Source organism: Corythoichthys intestinalis, chromosome 2, assembly GCF_030265065.1.
Source record: "Corythoichthys intestinalis isolate RoL2023-P3 chromosome 2, ASM3026506v1, whole genome shotgun sequence".
Classification (NCBI taxonomy): Eukaryota; Metazoa; Chordata; class Actinopteri; order Syngnathiformes; family Syngnathidae; genus Corythoichthys; species Corythoichthys intestinalis.
Genome location: NC_080396.1, coordinates 33,732,190 through 33,754,679, shown reverse-complemented (window position 1 = coordinate 33,754,679; position 22,490 = coordinate 33,732,190). Strand labels below are relative to the sequence as shown.

Genomic DNA, 22,490 nt, shown 5'->3' with positions numbered 1-22,490 from the left:
TGCCTCAGTATAAAATAATGTGCCAATGTGAAAATTATACCAATAATCACAAAACCCAAGTGACCATATCACACATTACTAACTGACTACCCCACATAATCAATGCTGCGTTTGAACATTTAAGGATTTATGAGCTTCCAGAAAAATGCATATATGGGGTCAAGAAAACTAACATGAACTGCAGGACGACATTTCTAAGGCACCTTGCATAGTCTAGACTAATTTCAATTATTAATTCTGACCTTTTTAAATAAATAATGTATAGAACCAGAGCATCAAATCAATACACTGATTTTTGTACAGATAGTTGTGTGATTAAAAAAATACAAAAAAATTCAGACTCAAGTAGTTAAAGCTAACAAAAGTGACAATCTTTTTGGACGACTTAAATGAATTTATTGAGGGCTCTCAAATGGTTGCATCAAATTGTTCACTTGCAACTTGCGGCATCAACTTCTTCCTAGAGGAGACAACGAGAAGCATGCCATTCATGCAATTAGACGACTGCCATAACTTTACTTAACATTCTTAAATGAGCACCAATTTTTTAAATTCAACTTTATTTATATAGCTCTTTACAAAAACCCGAGAGGTCAGGGATATGGTATCATTCTCAAGCACAATGAAGTAACAATTTTACCTTTAAATGATTTGAGAAAGCGATATAATTTATGCATGACTTAATATAAACTTGTCTTTGTCTTGAAATGGGACTTTATTTTCAAGCAGTTTTTGATGAAGCTCGTCATCTAATGAAAGTGTGAAAGAGCATTAAAAAAATTAAAGAAGCTGCTGCCTCTGAGTGTTTTGTTCTTTCGCACACTTGTAGTCTTCCCAAGCGCTAAAGCTGCGTTCAGACCGGACGCCTTTTTTCCTTGTCGCGCGATAAATTCTCACGCAAAGTCAATGTAATTGTACGTTGACGAGCGACAGACGGCCTCGCGACTGTTGATACACCAGATGCTACACAATGTCACCGGTTCGAACAGATAGGCTGCATCCTGCGATGTCGCGCGGTCAAATTTTGCGTCGCAGAGAAGATGGTCAAATTGATCTTTGTTCGACAGATTTCAACGATGACAAGGAAGCAGCCAATCACATATGATTTACCATTCATGTGACATTAATATTACAAGAGAATAGTCATATTATGAGATTAAATTGATATTATAAGATTACTGAAGTAATATAGCAATAATTCGTAATATTACAAGATTAAAGTAGTAATATTACAATAATTGGTAATATTACGAGATTAAAGCACAAATATTACATTAATTTTATGTTGTCAAATGAACGGTTTAAAACCATATTATGAGATTAAAGTTGTTTTGTTACTTATTTCAACATACGTGAAACGAACGTTGTTTGGCTTCGCGGGCTGAGACTTTTACCGACGTAAGGTTTTTATGAACACAAAACTACTTTTGGTGTAATATAAGAAGATTCAAGTACTCTTAGGAGGAAAAAACTTTATTAGAATTATGAGAATAAAGTTGTTATATAATTTATATTTAGGTTATGTTAGGTCCTCTTCCCCTTCCTTCTGAGACCTGCCCACCTCCGGCAGGTGTGCATGTTTTTATTGATTGCAGGTTGGACGACAGATGGGTGGAGTGGCCACAGGTGCTGGCAATGCCAATCAACCATCCATAAAAGCCAGTGGATGCCGCCACCTCGTCGCCCGATCAACTCGTCTGCTTCACACGTCAGTTGTATCTCGCTCACTTTATGATATCTTTGATCACCGGCTTACAACTACATTGCTCTCGTCCCAGGTCCTGCTCTCTGCGCGCCCCTCGTCGGAGTCCACGCCTACCTCCCTTCCGAGCCTCCTCGTACTACGCCAGATCAACAACCCCGAGCCGAGCAATCTACATCAGCCACCTTCTTGTGATCACCAATAAAATACTACTCGCCACAATCCGCGTGTGTCTGCATTTGGATCCCTTCTTGTCGCACATCCCTAACAGGTTACGTGAACCAGAAGTTCCTTGTGGTACGCAGACTTCGACTTTTGCCCACATAAATGTCAATGTAAACACTAAAAAGCATTTGGCGACATGTAAAGAGCAGGCGACGCAATGTCGTGCGACAAAACACGTCCTATCTGAATGCAGTTAAAGTATTAGCTAGACTGTGGCATTATACACGAACTTGTCTTGAGGGTTAGGAGAGGCAGGGCGCGGAAGAGGGGAGCATTCACATCAGGAAAGAGTAGGAAATCTGGGAAAAAGACCGAAGGTAGTTGCCACAGAGCGATTAAGCAGCCGCCACTGTCAGACAGGAGCAGGGGTGAAAGTGGGCGGGAACGGTCAGGAACGCAGTTCCAGTATAAGATTCAGGGCCAATTGTCAAAACGCTATGTAAAAAAAAAAAAAAAAAAAAAAAAAACACAAAAGAATGAATGAAGCTGCCACACATGCATTTCATCTCCAAGAAGAAAACAATCTACCAACATCAGATTTACATACACAAGCGTTAACAACAAGCATAACAAAGTGCTTGTGTAGGGTAATCCGTTTCCACCGATATTTATTATTTATTTTATTCCACGGACGGCATAGAGGTTTGGACTTATATTTGTTCATTTATGTTAGGCTACTTATTCATTTCCTTATGATTTAAAAAAAAATATGTTTGCGCGATCTTCAAAATATATTCCATTTCACTCTGCATAATGTCATTTGTACCTATTTTTCTGAATGTATGTTACTTATATCTTTATAATTAAAAAACAACAAAAAGTAAATGTTTACATTATCTTCAATTTTAGTATACATCCTATGTTCTTAAGTAGTTAAAATTGAGATTTGGCATTTACTATTTGAGGAAATGAGGGGAAAATAAAAATTAGGAGATGGATAACTGTTTTTGTTAACTTTTATTTTGCAAATCATTGAAAAAAAATACAATTTTGAATGAAAATCAGTTTTTGTATGTGTTATAGAAATAACTGACCAAAACAGTTTTCTTTGCATTTCAAACCCCTCCCCCCTACCAACAAAAATAAATAAATTAAATTTCTGGCTCCATGGCGACTTTCACGTCGGGGAGTTCCGGCAAGAAATTCCAACCACTTTCACCCCTGGACAGGAGACATTCGATGATTTCGCAAACATGTGAATGGTCCAAAAAACCTCTCAGACTGAGTTTCTAACCAGAAAATGACCGTATAGAATGATTAAAAGCTCTTAAAAGTAAAATTTACAGGTGGCCCCCCTCTTTAAATTGGTCACTCCCATCACAGCCCTAATATTACCCTTTGTGCACACGTGACGCCATCTGTTGGCGGAACACTTGATGAGTGGCAGCCTTAACAACAGCACACTAAAACATTTACGATCTGCTCTGCTTGGCTAATTGTTTGGAAAGGATGAGTGATTTTTGTTAAAAGGTTAACTGCAAAAAACGAATTTGCCCCATGGTGACAAGTAGCTGCATCGTGTCAGGTTTGTCCTGGGCCCATGCAGCTGTAAGTGACCATTTATAGAGTGCGCAGTTAGTCCGTACACATTGTGCATCACAGGAAAGCTGCTCATTAAAAACTCCATTCCTCAGTGTTTCATCAAGTGAGACTGCCAAGCTCTTTAACTCACTGTTCTTGATGTTTGCGGGGTTTGTGGAAAACCCATCTGTTTCCTCGTCTCTCTGTTGGCACAGGGTCCACCTCATCCGTATGCTTCACTTTTTGAAGTGGTGTCAGAATTGCATTTTTATGCATCTAAGATATCCAACTTGCCATCAGCACTCATGCAAAAGTCAAGGGGGGTTCGCCTTAAATAGCCTCCCTACGCCTTCATTAAGTTCAAAGAAAGAAAATAGGGTGGCTTGGAACAGCATACGTATTTGTTCAGTTAATATGAACTTTTGATACAGTGGAATTACATATTAATAATTTTGAAATACACTAAACAATTCAACACATACATCTGTTGAATAACCAACATAACAGTGACACGGGTATGCTGGAGCCTTTTCCAGCTGCCTTGTGGTGAAACGCAGGACATACCTTGAACTGGTGACCATCCAATTGCAGGGCACATAAAAAGAAAAATCTAGTCATATTCACACCTATGGACAATATAGTCTTTATTTCTATGATCTACCATGCATGTTTTTCAAATGTGGGAGGAATCCAGGGAACAGTAAAAACCCACGCACGTACAGTGAGACCGGCGTAAAATGAGTGTTTTTGCTATCAAAGATTGAGGCTCATTGGTGAACATATTGTCAGAGGTTCTGTAATGCATCTAGAAAGAGTGAACCACTGGCCTCTAGAGGTTGTCAATGGTGCCCCAATATTCACGGATTGCTTTAACAACTGGAACACCATCCAGTTGGCAGGTCAGTGGTTACTGGCGAGTTCATTGCCCCTCTAGTCCAGAAATTCAGTTTGTGTCCTATCTCATGTGTCAAAGACAAGATGGAGCTAGCACTTGTCGCTACCTATGAAAAGCTGCTTCCCTGAAGTGGCACCTCAGTCAATTTTTTGTCACAGGATTCCACACAGACTGAGCTGGGAATCCCCAACACTCGACTTGCATCAACATCAACCATAGAGTCGACACCGCGCACGATTATTTTCTTTCCTTTCGGTGGCCACACAATTATGTTATGCCTGAGCATCTTGCTGGAATTATTGATTCAGATCTGAACTTCAACTGCCATCTAAAGTTTACCACTCAATCTGCCAATTACCACCTAAAAACTTAGCTGCAATTAAGGGGCTTATGTCCAAACAAGACATAGACAACCTCATCCATGCACATTCATTTTTAGGAGATTGGATTACTGCATTGGTGTCTTTACAGGTCTCAACTCAGCTAATCCAGAATGCTGCTTCCAGAGTCCTTACAAATACAAAGAAATAGGATCATATTATTGTGAAATCATTACACTGGCTTCCTATGAGTCAGAAGATAGCCCTTAAATCTTACTGCTAGTCTACAAAACACTGGAACAAGACACATGCAAGATTTTTTTTTTTTACTTTTACCCCTTCAAAGAATTCTAAACCCCTTAGGACAGGGGTCGGCAACCCAAAATGTTGAAAGAGCCATATTGGCCCCAAAAAAAACAACAACAAAAAATGTCTGGATCCACAAAAAAAATTAAAAACCTTAACAAGCCTTATAATGAAGGCAACACATGCTGTATGTAAAGTGTATCACAAAAGTGAGTACACCCCTCACATTTCTGCAGATATTTAAGTACCGTAATTTCTGGAGTATAAGGCGCACCCGACTATAAGCCGCAACCCACCAAATTTGACACGAAAACCGTGTTTGTTCATAGATAAGCCGCACTGGACTATAAGCCGCAGCTGTCCTCACTGACACCAAAAGATATAAACCGGTAACACTTAATTTGACAGCAGCATCATAAGACTGTCATAAGACCAAATGAACCACCATGAAGCTTTGAAACAATTGGCTGCAAAGCTTCATTGCTTCAAGAAGCTTCATTTGGCCTTCACTGTTCTCACTTCATTTGGCCATCACTGTTCTCTTGGGGGAGACCGCCAACCTCTGCTGCCACCTGCTGTCAATACTGCTGTCGTCCAGCATGCCTCCCATCATGCATTGCAGCGCTACAGATGTAAATAACAATCAAAATTCATGTTCTTTGATAATTATTTCTTCAGTTACTGCTCCAGTTGTTTCATTAACAGCTAGTTATGGTATATAGTAGCACTGTATTTGACAGTGGTGCCATAAGACTTTCATAAGACCATCATCATACTTATGACAGGTGTCATTTTGTGCCAGCCGGCAAATTATATCACTTATGAATGGATGTAAAAGATCCGAGCTGGAAATAAATGGTATTAGTGACATAATTTGCCGCATGATACTAAATGAAATCTGTCATAAGCATTAATTAATGCCCATGATAGTATCATGTCATAATTATGACGGTCTTATGGCAGTCTTATGACGCCGCCGTCAAATAAAGTGCTACCTATTAACCCAAATAAATCAACAAATAAGCAGCACTGGACTATAAACCGCAAGATTCAAAATGAGGGAAAAAAGTAGCGGCTTATAGTCCAAAAATTACGGTATATCTTTTCATGGGACAACACTGACAAAATGACACTTTGACACAATGAAAAGTAGTCTGTGTGCAGCTTATATAATAGAGTTAATTTATTTTCCCCTCAAAATAACTCAAAATATAGCCATTAATATCGAAACCCCTGGCAACAAAAGTGAGTACACCCCTTTGAAAAAACGTACATCCCCAAATGTCTAAATTGAGTTTACAGGAGTGCTGTCAGCATTGCTGCAGAGATTTAAGAGGTGTGAGGTCAGGCTGTTAGTGCTCAGACCATAGACCGCACTCTACATCAAATTGGTGTGCATGGCTGTCACCCCAGGAGGAGGCCTCTTCTGAAGACGGTGCACAAGAAAGCCTGCAAACAGTTTGCTGAAGACATGTCAACAAAGCAAGTGGATTACTGGAACCATGTCCTATGGTCTGATGAGACGGGCGGGGTTTCTTTCTTATCTATATTAGCTATATTAGCTTACTATCAAAATGACTAAGTTGGTCACAAATACATATAATGAGCCTTCATGATTAAATGTTTATTTTTCCTGAAGTGCATCGGTCGGGAACCTTTTTGGCTGAGAGAGCCATGAACACCAAATATTTTTAAATGTAAATCTGTGAGAGCCATGCAATATGTTTAAAACTAAAAATACAAGTAATATGTGCATTTTATGTAATTTCAACAATTTTAAAGTACAATAAGTCTCTGAATTCTTTTTAATAATTTATATAAATAATAATTATCTAATTTAATTAAATAATGAACAAATGACATTAAAAGTTATTTTGGTGAGACAGACGTGTTTTTTTTTTTTCTTGTTTCATCTGTACAATAAATAAATAAATAAATAAAACAAAATTAAATGTGTAGCAACAGACTGAAGCATTTAATCTCTGTCTGCACCACGCTACAGATGCATAACTATTATTTCAACCAACTGCCACGCGCATCAGACTTTTGCGTTCTCCACTGCCGCACATGTCCTGAATGTCGCCTGATCACTGGCTTGCCAAAGGAAAAAATGTGAGCGGCCCTTACTGGTTGCTCTTATTAACGCTTCCCCTGTGGCCCTTACGCCCGCTAGGTTTTCCCCGAGGTCCTAGCGCCCTTCTCATTACAAAACAAAACTTTTTTAAAAGCATAAAGCAGCCGTCAAAAGAGCCATATCTGGCTCGCGAGCCATAGCTTCCGGACCCCTGCTATAGAGAATGACGCACCACGTGACTACTCTGTTGTACGATGCGACCTCAAGTTTAACTTCATTAAGAATTAAACGAATGTTTGTGTCATGTTTGTCTTCCTACAGAAACCATATTAAAACAAAATATATATTTCCCTCACCCATCTTTTTCCATTTTAAAACATTTTTGAAAAAGCTCCAGGGAGCCACTAGGGCAGCGATAAGGAGACGGGTGCAGCTCTAGAGCCGCGGGATGCTAACCCCTGCCTTAGGTCATCTGGAACTACTCTGCTGTGTGTTCAAAGAACAAGAACCCAGCTGTATGACTTGGCATATAGAGCCGTCCTAACTAGTCAACGTAGTCGACATCATTAATGACATAAATGCGACAACGAGCTCAACATACTGACAAATATTGATGATGTCAATACATTGACATGTGCAAACAGTCAGTTGAAAACACATATGCACAGCTGGCTCAGATCCCAGTTGCTGATAGAGTATGTGCGACCTATTAATGTGCATCAATACCCTTCATTTTCCAAAGCAGCGGATTACAATAAATTACACAGTATTGGGTTTCATCTTGAGCATTAGTTAGCTAACATTATCACTAAATATTTCACTCAAGTCAAGTATCAAGTCAGTTTGTTAGGGCTTCTAGGTAGCATTACTAGTTCCATTGCTTTATGTACCAATAAACAATAAGAAGTGACATCTATTTACAGTATCTACTCTGCTGCTGCTAGAGTGCCGCTGGCCGGGATTACACAGCATCCATGCACAGATTAGATGCGTCTGTTGTCCCTCAGCGCGAGCATGCATAGCCTACAGGATGTGAACGGAACGGCTGTGTCAAGCCATTTGAGATATTATTGACGTTTGACGCCAGATTTCCGGGAGACGAAATATAGTTCGTCGGCAATGCTTTTCATTCGGTTTATTGAACATGGGACAATCAAACACATGATTAAAACTTCCTGTCAATCCCACATCACCTGCTCTGTTACACTTTGTCACTCTCCTCCTTTCTATCTCTCCATCTTAAATGCGCGCATACAATATTTACAGGGTTGCGTTGAAACCACATCAATTAGGCGGCTTTAATTTAATAATAAACAATTAAATGAATAAATATACCATCTACTGCCCGTGCTTCAGCTACGGGTGTGTGTGTGTGTGTGTGTGTGTGTGTGTATCTTTTTTCTTGCTTTATTCTTTTAATTCATATTAATAGGATAGTAGTAGTAGTCATAAAAAAAAAAATTAGATGGTTTTGGACATTCAAAATCCTTTTACTGTCATCTGTATTAAACGACTTGAGAACTTTGAATCTTGAGTTGAACCCTGCCCCCATTTTTACATAAAGAGTAGTTCGTTGTATTGACTTAATTTTACTTAAAAGTCAACTGGATATTTTATTCCAAGAAATACCTCAACCTTGTTAACAAGTCATGATGCTTGACTAGAAGAGCTGTGACAGTTTATAAAATTTCAATTTTCTTTAATTTCTACTTTAATAGACAAATAATTTAAATATGTGTTCAGAAATGTTTTGATTTGGAATGATTAACCCCCCCCCCCCCCCCCCCCCCAAAAAAAAAAAAAAAAAAAATCTCAGACTAATTGACTAATTGTAAAGATAGTCAAAAGATTATCCAAAGAGGTCAAGGTATTAGATTGAGTTATATGTGATTTATGCAGTATTTTGAGCTGGATAAATTGCAGATTCCTATTCTTCGTTAATGTAATGTATCTTTAAAAAATTTGGTTCAAGTAACTATTATTCGATGTTACTGAAAAGTCGTTTCACCATTTTTTGATTGGTAAACATGTAGAATTTTTACATAAGTATAATTTATACACTTTTGAAAGTATTTTTTGTTGTTGTTGAAGGAGGAAATTTACCATTTTATTCACAAATGGTGGTGGATCTAAGGTACCTGCCAGTGCTGGAATTTGCTTTGTATGGCTGCCCTGATTTTATTGTATCGAGGGAAATTGACACCTCTGATTTGGAAGTCTTGCAATATTTTGTCATATGACATAATTATTATTAATATATAGACATGACACACATTGTGAACATATGACCGAAACTATGGCACATTTTCATCTTGTACTCGTCTCATCAGACGAAAACTGGCATTTGTGTCGTAATGTTTTAATCCCCAAAGACACGTTTTTAGCTCGTCATCGTCACATTATTGCATTGAAAAAAATTGTTCGTCGACGAAATATTTTCGCTACCATCATTGTTGATAAAAACAACACTGCCTTTGAGGTTTTGGATCCTGAAAAAAAAAATCTCTCTAACTCCTCACTTGTTTCACTTTCTGTGGGTTGATCTTTTGAGTCCCATTATGTGATATGAATATTCTGCACTCGTCTACTCCTCCCTCATTGATGACATAGAAATGTGGAGCTGGCCAGACATTTAGCAGAGCCCTGTAAAAATAACTTCGAAGGTGAACTTTCTCTTTCTTCAGCAGTTGCTTTTAAGCATCTTATACACTCAGTCTCTGGAGCAGATCATGTTGGTATATCCGGTATGTGTATTGTCCAAGCAGGCCACACTCATCAGTCTTTCAACCATTCTTCAATTTTCTTGGTTGAGAAGAGGTAAGAGTTGTGACAGGACATTGCATCCTTTCTCACAATGCCCTGAGCATTTGTCAGTTCTTACTCGTGAAGAACATTTCCCTACTAAAGCAACCTCTGTACGTACTCAGACTGACCCACTGTCTAAATTTTGTCCTTTTTTCCCAAGAAAGAGATCCTCCAAGGCAGGGGTCCCCAACCTTTTTTGCACCACGGACCGGTGTTATTTGGGTCTTTTTTTTTCACAGACCGGTGTTCTGACAAATTTTGCAACCCATCAAAAATTGCAACGATGCGGTTCTGCGCATGCACGTAACGTTAAACATAGCCGCGAAATGCGCAAATGCAGCGATTCCAAAGTAAACACTACAAACTTTCTTGAAAGAAAGGAATATTAACTTATGTTTGATCATGGAAGGACTTGTAGAAAAGTTCTCCTCAGATTCATCCTGCCATGTAAGCTGCACACAACAGGTGCACACCGCGCTCACCATTAACGACTTCGCCTTGTCGTTAAACATTAATTAAGAAGCCCACTTCACAAAGATACGATGTTGAAAATTGTAGCAAGGTTTTCAATGCTCTTGTCGCGATGTCAGGATATTCCAGAATGACTTTTATCCAGAACCTCGGTAGAGTTGTTGTCTCAAATGTACGTTTAATAAGGTCGCCGTCATTTGCGAGCTCTCTGTTTATTCACAAACGGGTCACGAATCCACTCCTTCGCAGTTCGTGGGTCTTCGAGGTTTTAGGCTCGTCAGGTGCCCTTTTTGCCGTAAAAATATCTCCAAAGACGTCTGTTTTCCAGTTAACTTCGCTCGTGTGGGGGCTAATTATTTCCGGGAACAAATGTGCTGCGCCCGCGGCCTAGTAATAGACCCCACTCACGTGACGTCACAGCCACGCCCCCGCGCCATGTTGTCTGTCTACTCGTCATGTTAATGCATTAGCGCTTCGTAAATTCCTCCTATTATGGCGTGTTTTTCTGCTCGTTAACATTAATAATCAAAATGGTGAAGTCGTGTGTGGCGGTCGGTTGCAAAAACAGAGAAGATAGACGGAGAGACTTGAAGTTTTACCGTATTCCGAGAGACCCGGTGAGGAGAGCGAGATGGACTGCTGCAATTTGACGAGAAAACTGGGCTCCAAACGACTACCACAGATTATGTAGTAGTCATTTTATATCTGGTAAGATGCATTTAATATATATTTAGAGGGTTTTGGGCTGACAACCACAATTAAGATCATTGCTAGGCTAATCGCCGACAACATACACTCAGACGTTGTGAAAATCTATAATTATAAGGGGATAATAAGACAGTTGTCATACAATTAATTTACAATTTAACTATTGAGGTCAAAAGCCAAAAAATAAATTCAACTAGGGACAACCGGGAGTAGTGCTATCGCACTTCATATTTATTACATATTATATATGTATGTAGTGAGAGTGCTATTGCTAAACCATATAAACATTAAAAGCCCTAGCTCCATTGACAAATGACATGAAATACATTAGACTTGACAGTGGATGTTAGCAAGAACAAAAGATTTTGAATTGAAAATTTCGTAACTCACCTTCCCGAGCACAAGATAGATTCCTGCCGAATTTTCGTGGACGAGGACCTGTTTCACCCAACCAGCAACGAAGTACTTATAAGCCTCCAAGCTCTTAAAGTTTTCCAAACTTTCGTGATAATAGGTGGACAAGATAGTTGTAAATATCAGGGTAGCAGATGTCAGGCGAAGACAGCGGGTCGAAAAACATCGATTTAGGCATCAAATATGGATCTGGCGAATGGATAAACTGAAGCTTTTCCACATAACGCCTTTTATGCAACACATCCAATGAGTTTACAGCGTCAGATAACACTGGGGCTACCATGAATTGCTCTATAACTTGCACGACTAATTGAAAACAATGAGAATAGGTCTAAAAAATAGGGACAATATGGCGGCCGGATACAGCGACACGTCATTTTGTGACGTAGGTGAGTAGGGTCTATAGGTTATTATCGAGGACAAGCGCACATAGATATATTATATACACAAACAAGATGTACTGCTAGCAGTCCAATCAATGGACTTCTATGACAACATTGTAATTGTAACCCAGCTACAAATAAAGGGTTAATTAAATTTAGGGGAAAAAAAGCAAATAAAGGGTTAATTAAATTTAGAAAAAATAAATAAAATAAAATAGCATTAAAATAAACAATCCTTCTCTTTCAGCATTATAAAATAAAACTGCAACTTGAAAACAAATTAAATTGAAAATAAAGAAGCACTTTATAAAAGTAAGCCCCTCCCCCAGCTGAGCTTGATGGCTGAGATCGACAGAAGCCTCACAATAGCCACAAGCAGCTGGAGAGAGAAGACCATGCTAAACAGAGTGACGAGGTAGGAGGAAAAACGATTTGATAAAACAGTTAAAAAAAGTGACTAAAACCCAGAATATTCATATCCTAGCTCAACAGGGACATCGGCAGAACACTTGAGAAGTGATCAGGAGCGTGGAAAACGCGTCTATTGAGCTTAAACTGTCTCGGTAAGCAAGCGTTCTACTCGGAGCAGACGAGCTAACGGCTAATGCTAACGATGCAGACGAGCTAACGGTTAATGCTAACAATGGTTTTCCTAATCATTAAGTAAAGAATGATAAAAGTTACTTTTATTATTGAAAATAATAATTTTGTTTTGTTGGATAAAAAATGGAAAAGATGCATCTGAAAGTGAAATTGAAAGTTCAGTGTTAAGTGAAATGACAATGTTAAAAATAATATTGTGTGTGATTGTTACAAATTCATGTACAATGTAAATGTACAGTAACTTTATTTAGATATGATTTATCTCTCAAAATGAGACGAGTAAAATACCTGTTTGTAAAAAAAACTACAACAGGTCAGGTCTTTTTGTGAGACTGGATTGAAGATAAGAAGATTCCGGAAATTTGATGGCGAGCTTCCCAGCGTGAAAAGACCAAGAAACTTCATCCGTCATGGACAACTCTTCAGTGTGGTAGGACAATACCAACTGACAGGATTCCATACAAACTTTGGAGAAAGACATACCTTACACAGGATTAAGGAAAAAAAAGTGATCACTAGAGTGAAAGACAATTTTGTTTATTATTTTTGGGCCCAAATTTTATTTTCTTATATTGTTCTATAGTTTTGTATTTCATTGTTGCCATTGTTGTTGCACAAAGTAAAAAATAATTGCAAACTGCATTAGCTGACCTATTCATTCATGGTTACAGTACAATACTTAGCTCCCTAGTCGAATTGGAATCTTCTGATTATTTTGCGCACTGGTTACAAAGAGGAGGTTACATAATCTATCCCGTAGTATTATATCTAGAGTAGACAGAGATATTGGTGTGTTAAGCAAGGGCACAGGGTTAATTCGGCCAGAATGCGGTCGTTATTAAATTTTTATTTCTGTGTGGCCCGGTAGCAAATGCGCCACGGACCGGTATCGGTCCGCGGCCCGGCAGATGGGGACCCCTGCTCCAAGGGAGCCGTTTTGATGACGCAAACTGTCGAGATAGCCGTGAAAACAAAGCTGCGTGTTAGAACTCAGAGAACAAATTTTTAAATGGAATACTTGTGATTTAGAATTAGAACATTTCTTTTTTTTTTTTTTTTTTTTTTTAACCTGTCCTGTTCAGCTGTTTGACACAGAGAATGGAAGTCTAAGTTCCCGGGTTGTCTGAACAGTTTTAATGTTTCACATTGAGAGTCTGATATACTCCCATTGTGATCATTCAAAATACCTTTTTATTATGACAAAGCAGCGAACAGGAAGGGATTATGGGGTGACAGAAGAAAAGCAACACAAGAGAAGAAAGAAAAGAAACATACACAAACAACAAGAAATACATAGAACATCTAGACTAATTATTAATATGCTGGTGCCATCGTCAGCGAGATTTCCGGTTTACACCATGTGGGGGCCTATTGGCCAGTGAAAGAGGGCGACAGGGGTGGGGGTGTCTATAAGCTAAGTGATTGAAAGAGGTAGAGTGTACACAAATCAGTTCTGTGATCTAGAACCCAGTAATCATGTGAATCTCTTATGAATGTAAGCCCGTTGGCGACCAACCCTACGCCGCCCCATCGCAGATCCCGGCACCAGGACCCACAACCCGAGCATGCCCTAGAGCATCCAGCAGCACGTGAGCCCCACCGGACGCGCGACAGCCACGCAGACGGGCGGGGAAGCCTCGCGGGCGCCAACCTAGGGCCACGGCCCCCACCCAGCCAGCCAAGGGAGGGAGGGTGGGTTTGGGGGGTCAAGCGCAGCCCATCCCTCCTCCCGCAGCCCAGCAAAGGAGCCATCGCCCCCCCCCCCGGGATCCAGGGTGGTCCCCCGGGCCACCCGCGCACCCATCAACCGGCCTTCAGGGATGGCAGAAGGGGACGCACCACCAACCCCACGTCTACCCCCACCCCCGCCCGCCCACCCGGGCCACGAGCTACAGCCGCAGCCCCCAACTGGCACGGCACGCCACGGGACCCCCAGTGGCCCACTAAGCCCAAGGCAGGGCAGGGCCCCCCGCCGGTGCAGGCAACACCCCACTGACATACCGGCGCCCAGCCAGCGACCCGCAACGGAGCGCAGGGCGGATGTCCAGTCAGAGAAGAGGGGAAGGTGGAGGCAGGAGAACGCCGAGGAACTGCCATGGGGCGATGCAAGATCGGAGCCCCGACCCCCCACCCCACTCCCGCGGCCGGCAGCCCAGGCAGAGGGGAGGAATGGAATACTTGTGATTTAGAATTAGAACATTTCTAATACAACTCATAAAGCATTTCACTGTCTTTTATAAATATAGTTTATAACTTAATTGAAAGGTAAACACCACACCATAATTTGTAATAAAGTGTGGGTAAAGGGTAATAATGTACCCTTCTTTCCATAAGAATTTTTTTTTATGATAAGTCTACAGTGGGTTTACTGTACAGGCACATAAGATCATTATAACAGTAGAGGCAGTAGAGGTCTTACTACTCCGGAGGGAGACGCTGTAATAGAGGAAATTATTTCATGGGAAGGTTTAGAGTGATGCAACAATCCACATAATTAAAAAAAAAAAAAAAAAAAAAAAAGGCAGCCTTGCCTTGGACTGCAACATTATCAGCTCTTGCTTAAAAGTCCCAAGATTTTATACATTGTCATCAATCCTAAAGCTTCGGAATGACAACCGAAAGTCACCTTCAGAGTCATGATCACTTAAAAGCATGTCAGCGTGTAGAAGAAGATTGGGGGGGGGGGGCTATCTAAATAAATATAGCTCATTTCTGGCAGGTAATTTTCTCCAGCTGCTCTAAGTGTGACAATCCCGCGAGGACTGAAAATCTAATATTAACAGCAAATCATTATGTGGGAACTGTTCTTGCGTGACCTGCGGCTGCACCTGTATGACTAACTCAATTGAAGTCATTGAGAGATGTTAGCAAGAAGAACGCATCTCCGCTTTGACAGCAGAGGGTCGCACAGAGTGTAGTGGGACTCGGATGATTTACATGTCTATATGTGTTGACTGACAGGGTCTCATCTTTTGCATGTAATGCTGTTTATTTCGGCAGAGAAGGTGCATGATACGTTCTGACAGATATTGAAGCAATGGATCAAATTTGATGCTGAATAAAGTAGTGAACGCTAAGGGGTAAAATGTCACCACACATATTTGCTAAATGTGCACAAGCAGCCAGCTGCACACTCCTTAGTCCTTATGGCAAACTAATGTTTTTCAAACAGACTGGTGTTAGCTCACAGCTTTTTTAAAAGAAACAAAGCTCAAATGTTAGATGGGAATGACTGTTGGTACAGCGATACTTTAGGTATTTTGCTCAGTTTCACACTACAAAGACATATAATGTACAGATTGCACACTTAATGATTAGCGACTATATATAGAGTTCCTTCATGTTGATTCCCATGTGACCAATTAATTGTCAAAAAAAGGTGCCTACCGTTGCAGTTGAAAGTATTTGTAATAATTCAATATAATGACCTGCCTCTTCTGGCCAAGAAATCATTTTTAATTGTCTCATTAGAAGACGTTATAGCTATGTGTTGGACACAACAATGCTTTTGTTTCTGCAGATCTTTTGAAGATTTACCTGTGCAAAGCTGCAAGCCCAGATGTCCTGTGTTTGTAACCACAGCAACCTGCATGGCTCTTTGAAATCCCAGCAAAAATAGAACAGTACTGTACTAAGTTAAGCACTTTGAAGCAGAGCGCCTGTATCATGCAACAGTCTACACGACCTCATTAAAAGAGGAGTTACGGGATGGAGGGCTTGTGGCGTCTTATTTTTCAGATTAATTGCTGGCATGAATTTCAAAGAGGCACCCTGGTCTTAATATCAAAATAAAACGGCTGTTTGTAAAACAGTAGTTCAAAAAATTACTACCCAGCTCTATCTTATCACCTTCTCCAATCCATTTTCTATACTGCTTATCCTTGGCACGGTAACGGCTGAGTTGGAACTCTATACTATAAAGAAAAACTGGGCAGAGTGCAACTGACGTTACCTATGGCGTTCACCGGCTCCCATTTACAGTGCGCATCAGGGTGCCGCCATGACAGATGCCATTTTTTACTCCACGTTGGTGAAGCCCATATTTGCTGTATTTGGGTGGTACGTGTTTTCTATGTTTGTCTTTGACCTGGAACCATGACGGGTAAAGATTCTGAGAGATCCTGGAAATACAAGTGGCCCCTTCCTCCTCATTAATTATTTCTTTAGATAGATTGTGGTACAAAAAAATCCACCGCCCAAAAAGTTGCCATAAAGCATTTACGTCACCATATAGTCAAATTCAAAGCTTCAAGTTTCAAAGATTGAACCAGGCTTTAAACCAAGGGCGTAGGTTTGGTCTCAACATTGAGATAACAGCATAACTTGCATGTACACTTTTTGCTGGGGACAGGAAACTAATAAGACAAAACAGATTGAATGGACTGGAGTCAGGGCTACATTTGTCATGAACATTGACATAATTAATTGATAGGTTAAATGATCAACGCAATATAAATCTGTATATACTTGACTGAATACTAATTTTCATATGCATTGGTTCAGGTGATACACCGTTCAATTCAAACCTTTGTTTCCAACAACTACTAAAAAAGCATTTTGAAAAATTCCAGAATAAATATCTGGATTTTATTAGCAAATTTAAATTGCAATATTTGAACATAAATTATATCTACATACACAATAAATGCAAACTTGTTAATAATCTCTTAACAATCCAGGAATGCAAAAAATAAACATTTGTCCAAAGACCACTCAACATTGTCTAAATAAAGAAATAAAATATGACTGGAAAAAACTTCTTAGTTAGGGAATAACAAAAATAAATAAAAATAGAGCCTTCCGTCAGGTCAGTACTTCTCATATAGTGGGGCGCGCCTCCCTGGGGGGGCGCAGAGCGATGCCAGGGGGGGCACGTGTGTCCTCGGGGAACATGCTTTTTTTTTTTTTTTTTTTTTTTTGCCGTACTGGAATAAAGTGTACTTGCACATCCACTCAGTGGGTGGCAGTGTATGGTGTTAAATCAAGGCCAAAAGTTTTGTAATCTGAAAAAAAGAAACGATTGAAAAAAAAAATGTTTGAAACTGAATGTATGCAGTGACGCTCTCATTTTCAGAGTGCGTGCAGTATTTTTGAACTAAGGAAGAGCACTCAACACACAGAAAACAGATATGAAGAGCAGTGCGCCGCCGCCGTTTTCGAAAGCCGTTTTCCGACCGGTGTTCGGCCATTCCTTACTACGCGGCGAAACATCCTACACAATGCTCAGGGCGCTTGCGCATGCATTCACACGCATGCGCACATCGGTTAGAGGCGGCGATTACTCACTATTTTTGTTTTTATTTAGTTATTTAGAACCTTTTCACAGCCTCAAAGATACTTTTTGCATGTATTACCCTCTCATACTTTTAACCATTGTGTTTTTTTGTGTTAGATTTGAAGCAGTTGACCACATTAGTCACGTAGCGTGTTTAAACCGTCCTTATTTGATATAACTACATTTAAGTATTTTCTGCAGGCATTTTTTTAGTACCTTATTCCTGTATGCATCTAAACAAAACAAGTTTAGAGCGCACGGTAGTACTTTAGGTGTCAAATTCGACTAATGTAGGACGTTTCGCCGATGTAGAATATTTTGGCAGAACACCGGACTCACTCACGCAGCGACCGTCTTGTCCTGTTCTAACGTCGCCGCCCGAGAAGTCCCATTTTCGGCTTGGGATCGTCACGACGACCACCCTCACCTACGGTTCTACCTCGGCCGCCGAGAATGCGTTTTTTTCGTGCCGTTTGCCTTTTAGCTTTGACTTTTAATACAGTGGGTGATGAGTAAAGACCACTGTTTACTGTGTCTAAAAATAAATATAGCGGACAGCCAGAAGCCAAATCAATTAAGACGCCACTTATAGACATTCGACCCCAATCTCATTGATAAGCCGCTTGATTGTTTTTCAGCGAAAACGTGCCGAATATTGCCAACAATCGTCCTGCTTTGTCAGTGTTATATCAGTAAACCAGTGAGAATAGTTAGCATGCTAATTGCAAAATAACTCCACACCATTGCAAAGGAGGTAATACTGAGTGTGAGCAGCAAAAATAAAAACTTTCCTTCTGTCCAAGGACACTCTTTTTTTCTTTTATTCAGTTTCGTTTTTTGGGTCAAATTTTTTGGCGTATTGTCCTGTTTCTAATCAATTTGAATTTGTTATTATCTACTGATTTTATTACATTTTATTTTTCTGTATCAAATGGTCAAAATGTACCTTAAGTGTATATTTTTACAGTTTGGATGTGACTTTTTTAAAATTAAGGCAAATTGATGCGCGTCAAGTCTTCTCTGTTACAAACAAAACAATGCTAATAAAGTTATACTTTATTATAAGTTGATCTATGTTACTTTTTTTCTTTATTAGAAAAAAAGGACACAATGTTAGGCAAATGCGTATTTATAATAGTAATTTTATAGACAAATGATACTATTTACAGTGGCAGCAGAGAGTTTGGGGGGGCGCGAAACATATACGTCTTCCTGGGGGGGGGGGGGGGGGGGGGCGTAACAGAAAGTAATTGAGAAGCACTGCGTCAGGTAAAACACAACTGCTTTTGTCCACAAGCCCAGCCAAACTCAACAAAAAAGAAAGCTCCTTAGGGCTGCTTTAAACAGCTAAAAGTGGAAAAAAAAAGGGGAAAAAAGCCTTTTCATTGTAATGTTTTGACCGCTGACCATTGCCATCCATGTTTTTTTCTGCTGCTTTTAGTCCTTGGAGAAACCATACATACGATAGCGGACCGATTGGTGCATCCAAATGCTGCACAACCATACCGGAGATTAAGGAGGGGGCCCCCCCTAACCCCCGGCGGCCGAAAATGATGTAACTGCATGTAATTGACTTTCCTATATATGAATTTAAAATGAAGACATGGTGGTAAAATGTTGTTATAAAGTTATAAAGCTATAAAACAACAAAAATGAATAAAATGAAAAAAAAAAAAAATTAAAAAAAATTCTAGAATGGGTCCAAATTATTTTTCGAACACATCATGTGACTAGCACCTTAGAGACGGCCATTTGCTTTGCTTAGCCAAAACCACCCGAGGATTTCTGGCTAGAATATTCAGTCAAAAAGGATGTGGCGTCTGTTTCTCCACTAGATAAGACAGAAAAATGCGCGCGCTCACGCACCCCCCCCCCCCACACACACACACAACTGGGATTATCTGAGCATATATCTTGTAAATTAATTTTATTGCTGCCACTGCGCTTCGGGGTCATCAAGATGCTTTGCCCCTCCTTGCCACAAAAGTCAAACTCCTCTTATGTGCACAACCAACCATCACCCACTGATCTATAAAATGTTAGGTGTAAAATAGTGAGCCATGACACCATTTTCACCAATTGTTCAATAAAAAATATGACTTTCTTTATTAAAGGATTATGAGTTGTTATTCTTTAATATATTGAAACAGATAAGTGAATCAAGGAAATCTAGACATTCTCTGGAAAAACAGAATTCGAGTTGTGAAAAAAGAAAAACCTAAATAATCTTGCATTTCAATGTAAAAGTCTATTTCCCGTGCTAATGCTAACACAAACATGAAACTTTCCGTCCACAACATGGGAAAGTTTCCTTTTTAAATCATAGTTATGATTGACAGCGACACTATCCAATCAGAAACCCCGTCAATGATTCCACCCTCTTCGAAACGCGGAAGTGAGGAGTTACTCGTTGGCTCAAATTTGAAGTTTGGGTTATGTTCCAATTGTTCCGCGGAAGCAGAAGGATCGCGACCCAATTTGGTTTCTGTCGCATAAATCAGTCGACAATGAACACTGGGGGCGACGAACTTAAAACAGACGACAGCGAGTCGATTCACTCGAAAGGGCTACAGGAAGTGACCGACGTTCCTATTGATGTCATCATCAGGCCGTTTCCACCGGTTCTAGACGAAGAAAAAGTCCACAGTCTCGTCAATACAATAAAGGTACACAGTTTTGCTGCAAGCAAAATTCTGACTGGATATGATTGAAAATGATTATATTATTATTGTTGTCAATACATCAATCTTCTTTCTTTAGTTTCTTATTCGTTTCAAATGCCCGGTAAGACGAAATGTAAATTTGTTTGGACAGGAATTTAAGAAAAACAAGGCAGTCTATTCCATTTTCTTTCCTGTCAACAGCATGTTAAAATGGCATACGACCTCATGTGTTTATTATCATATTTACTAATAAATACTCATGCAATTTTCCCTGCTGACAAATGGTAGCTTTTCATTTCAGGATGGAGCAGACATAAGTGTTGTTCCTCCCATTGATGTGCTTTGGATAAAAGGCAGAGAAGGGGGTAATTATTTCTACTCTTTTGGAGGGTGTCATCGATTCGCTGCCTACCAACGGTTGAAAATGCAGACCATCCCTGCCAAGATCGTCAAATCCGACATCTCTGACCTTAGGACTTACCTTGGAGCTTCCACTCCGGATCTGCGATAACTTAGGTTTACTGACCAATCACTGTGTGATGATGATGCATAGTAGATGCTTATCCATCAGGGGGCGATATATACTTGCAGTCCAAAGGGGACATTTTTTTTTATCATTGTCAAAATATGTTCAGCATTAAAGGACCTGTCAAAAAATTTTTTTCTTACTTTAAAATAATAGACAGGTAATATCAATAGTCACATCATAACTTGTTGTGATTTTTTCCTTCAGATTTCAAAGCTAATTGTTATTAATGGTTGATATTTATTGATTTATCTGCCATCTTTTTTTGAAGGGGTTAATGCACCAATATTAGGTTGTACTTTTCATATAAAATGCCCCCCCCCCCCCCCCCTTTTCACTCCATTTATTACTCTTTAGTTTGAGAAGTAGCCTCACCATAATGGTATGCAGATTTTAAATGCTTCTGGTATTTTTAGCACCCTGAGCTATTGTTTATAAAACAAATAAATCTCAGCCACTGCTAACCAAAGCCCACAATGGAAAATTTTGGCAGTGAAAACAGAAATACATGAAAATGGATTTACAAACTGTTTTATTCACAGGCAAATTCTACACTACATATGTCCAGTGGTTTGCCAAGATGGATGTAGGGCTGAGAGGATGTGAGGGTTCCCCCAAGGCTCATCAACAAAAGGATGGAGGGGTTACAATTTTTAGACATTGAAGTAGACATTTACTCACAAATGACACCACAGTCCCTTGAAGCAGCAAGGATTTGAATACAACATACAATAGGAGTAGACATACAATATATTACTCTCACAGGCGTGTATTCTTTATCCTGTGTGAAGAACAATGAAGAAAGATTACTGCAGGTTTTTTTGTTTGTTTGTTTGTTTTTGTTTTGTTAAACAGATGCCTGTATTGTACTGCCCCCAAGTGGGCAAGGCACAGACACAATGAGTCACATTATAATATATTATACAATAATTATAATACACAACTTGTATCATACTTTGCAAATTATTTAAATAAAGTGTAATATTATAGAATTGTTTGCATATGTAGGGGGTACTAATGCAATTACTTAAAATTGGTCACTTACCTGTATGAAATCGCACATTCACCTTAATTGTGTTAACAAACACAAACATTTTAGGTCGTATGAAAATAAATACGAACATTCACAGCAACCCTATTAATGTCGTTTTATTTCAACAAAAATAGTCATCTTATAATAAAGAGTGTAAAACCTATTCAGATAGAGAGACTCCATTTGTTGCACAACCTTTTAATTGTCAAAGAAATGTTACCTTACATGGAATTCCGTTTGTTTCCCACTGTGTCATGCATAAGCTAGATCGAAATGAGTGTGTGACCTCAAGTATGTCATCGATGTGGTTTGATGGGAATTATGTTATTGGGTCAAACTGCTCTGGAAACGAGCGGATTCAAATGATGTGGCATAACACAACGCCTTATTATGCAAGTACCTGCCCGCTTAATGCTTCCTACGCACCCACTCACAAAATGTCTTAATATAAACACTTGTCCACAAGCACACCCACTCACTTTAAATCTAAACATTTAATATTCAAAATTGAGCCAGTCAGAAACATATTAATGAGTATTAAGCTGTTTGCAGAGGCAAGCAAAACT

The 22,490-nt window shown here is 39.5% G+C and overlaps 1 protein-coding gene across 3 annotated transcripts; it reads left to right on the top strand.

The window, feature by feature from the left end:
- Window positions 1-20,071: 20,071 nt before the first annotated feature.
- On the top strand, window positions 20,072-22,132 carry srxn1 (sulfiredoxin 1 homolog (S. cerevisiae)). Of its 3 annotated transcripts, none has more exons than XM_057830300.1 (3): window positions 20,072-20,368; window positions 20,667-20,730; window positions 21,434-22,132. In XM_057830300.1, the coding sequence occupies exons 1-3, from the start codon at window positions 20,138-20,140 to the stop codon at window positions 21,553-21,555; spliced, it is 417 nt and encodes a 138-aa protein (XP_057686283.1). In that variant the 5' UTR covers window positions 20,072-20,137; the 3' UTR covers window positions 21,556-22,132. The 3 variants fall into 3 exon arrangements, with proteins under 3 accessions (XP_057686283.1, XP_057686282.1, XP_057686281.1); XM_057830299.1 differs by having other exon boundaries at window positions 20,667-20,881; window positions 21,434-22,122; XM_057830298.1 differs by having other exon boundaries at window positions 20,667-22,121.
- The last annotated feature ends 358 nt before the right edge of the window (window positions 22,133-22,490 follow it).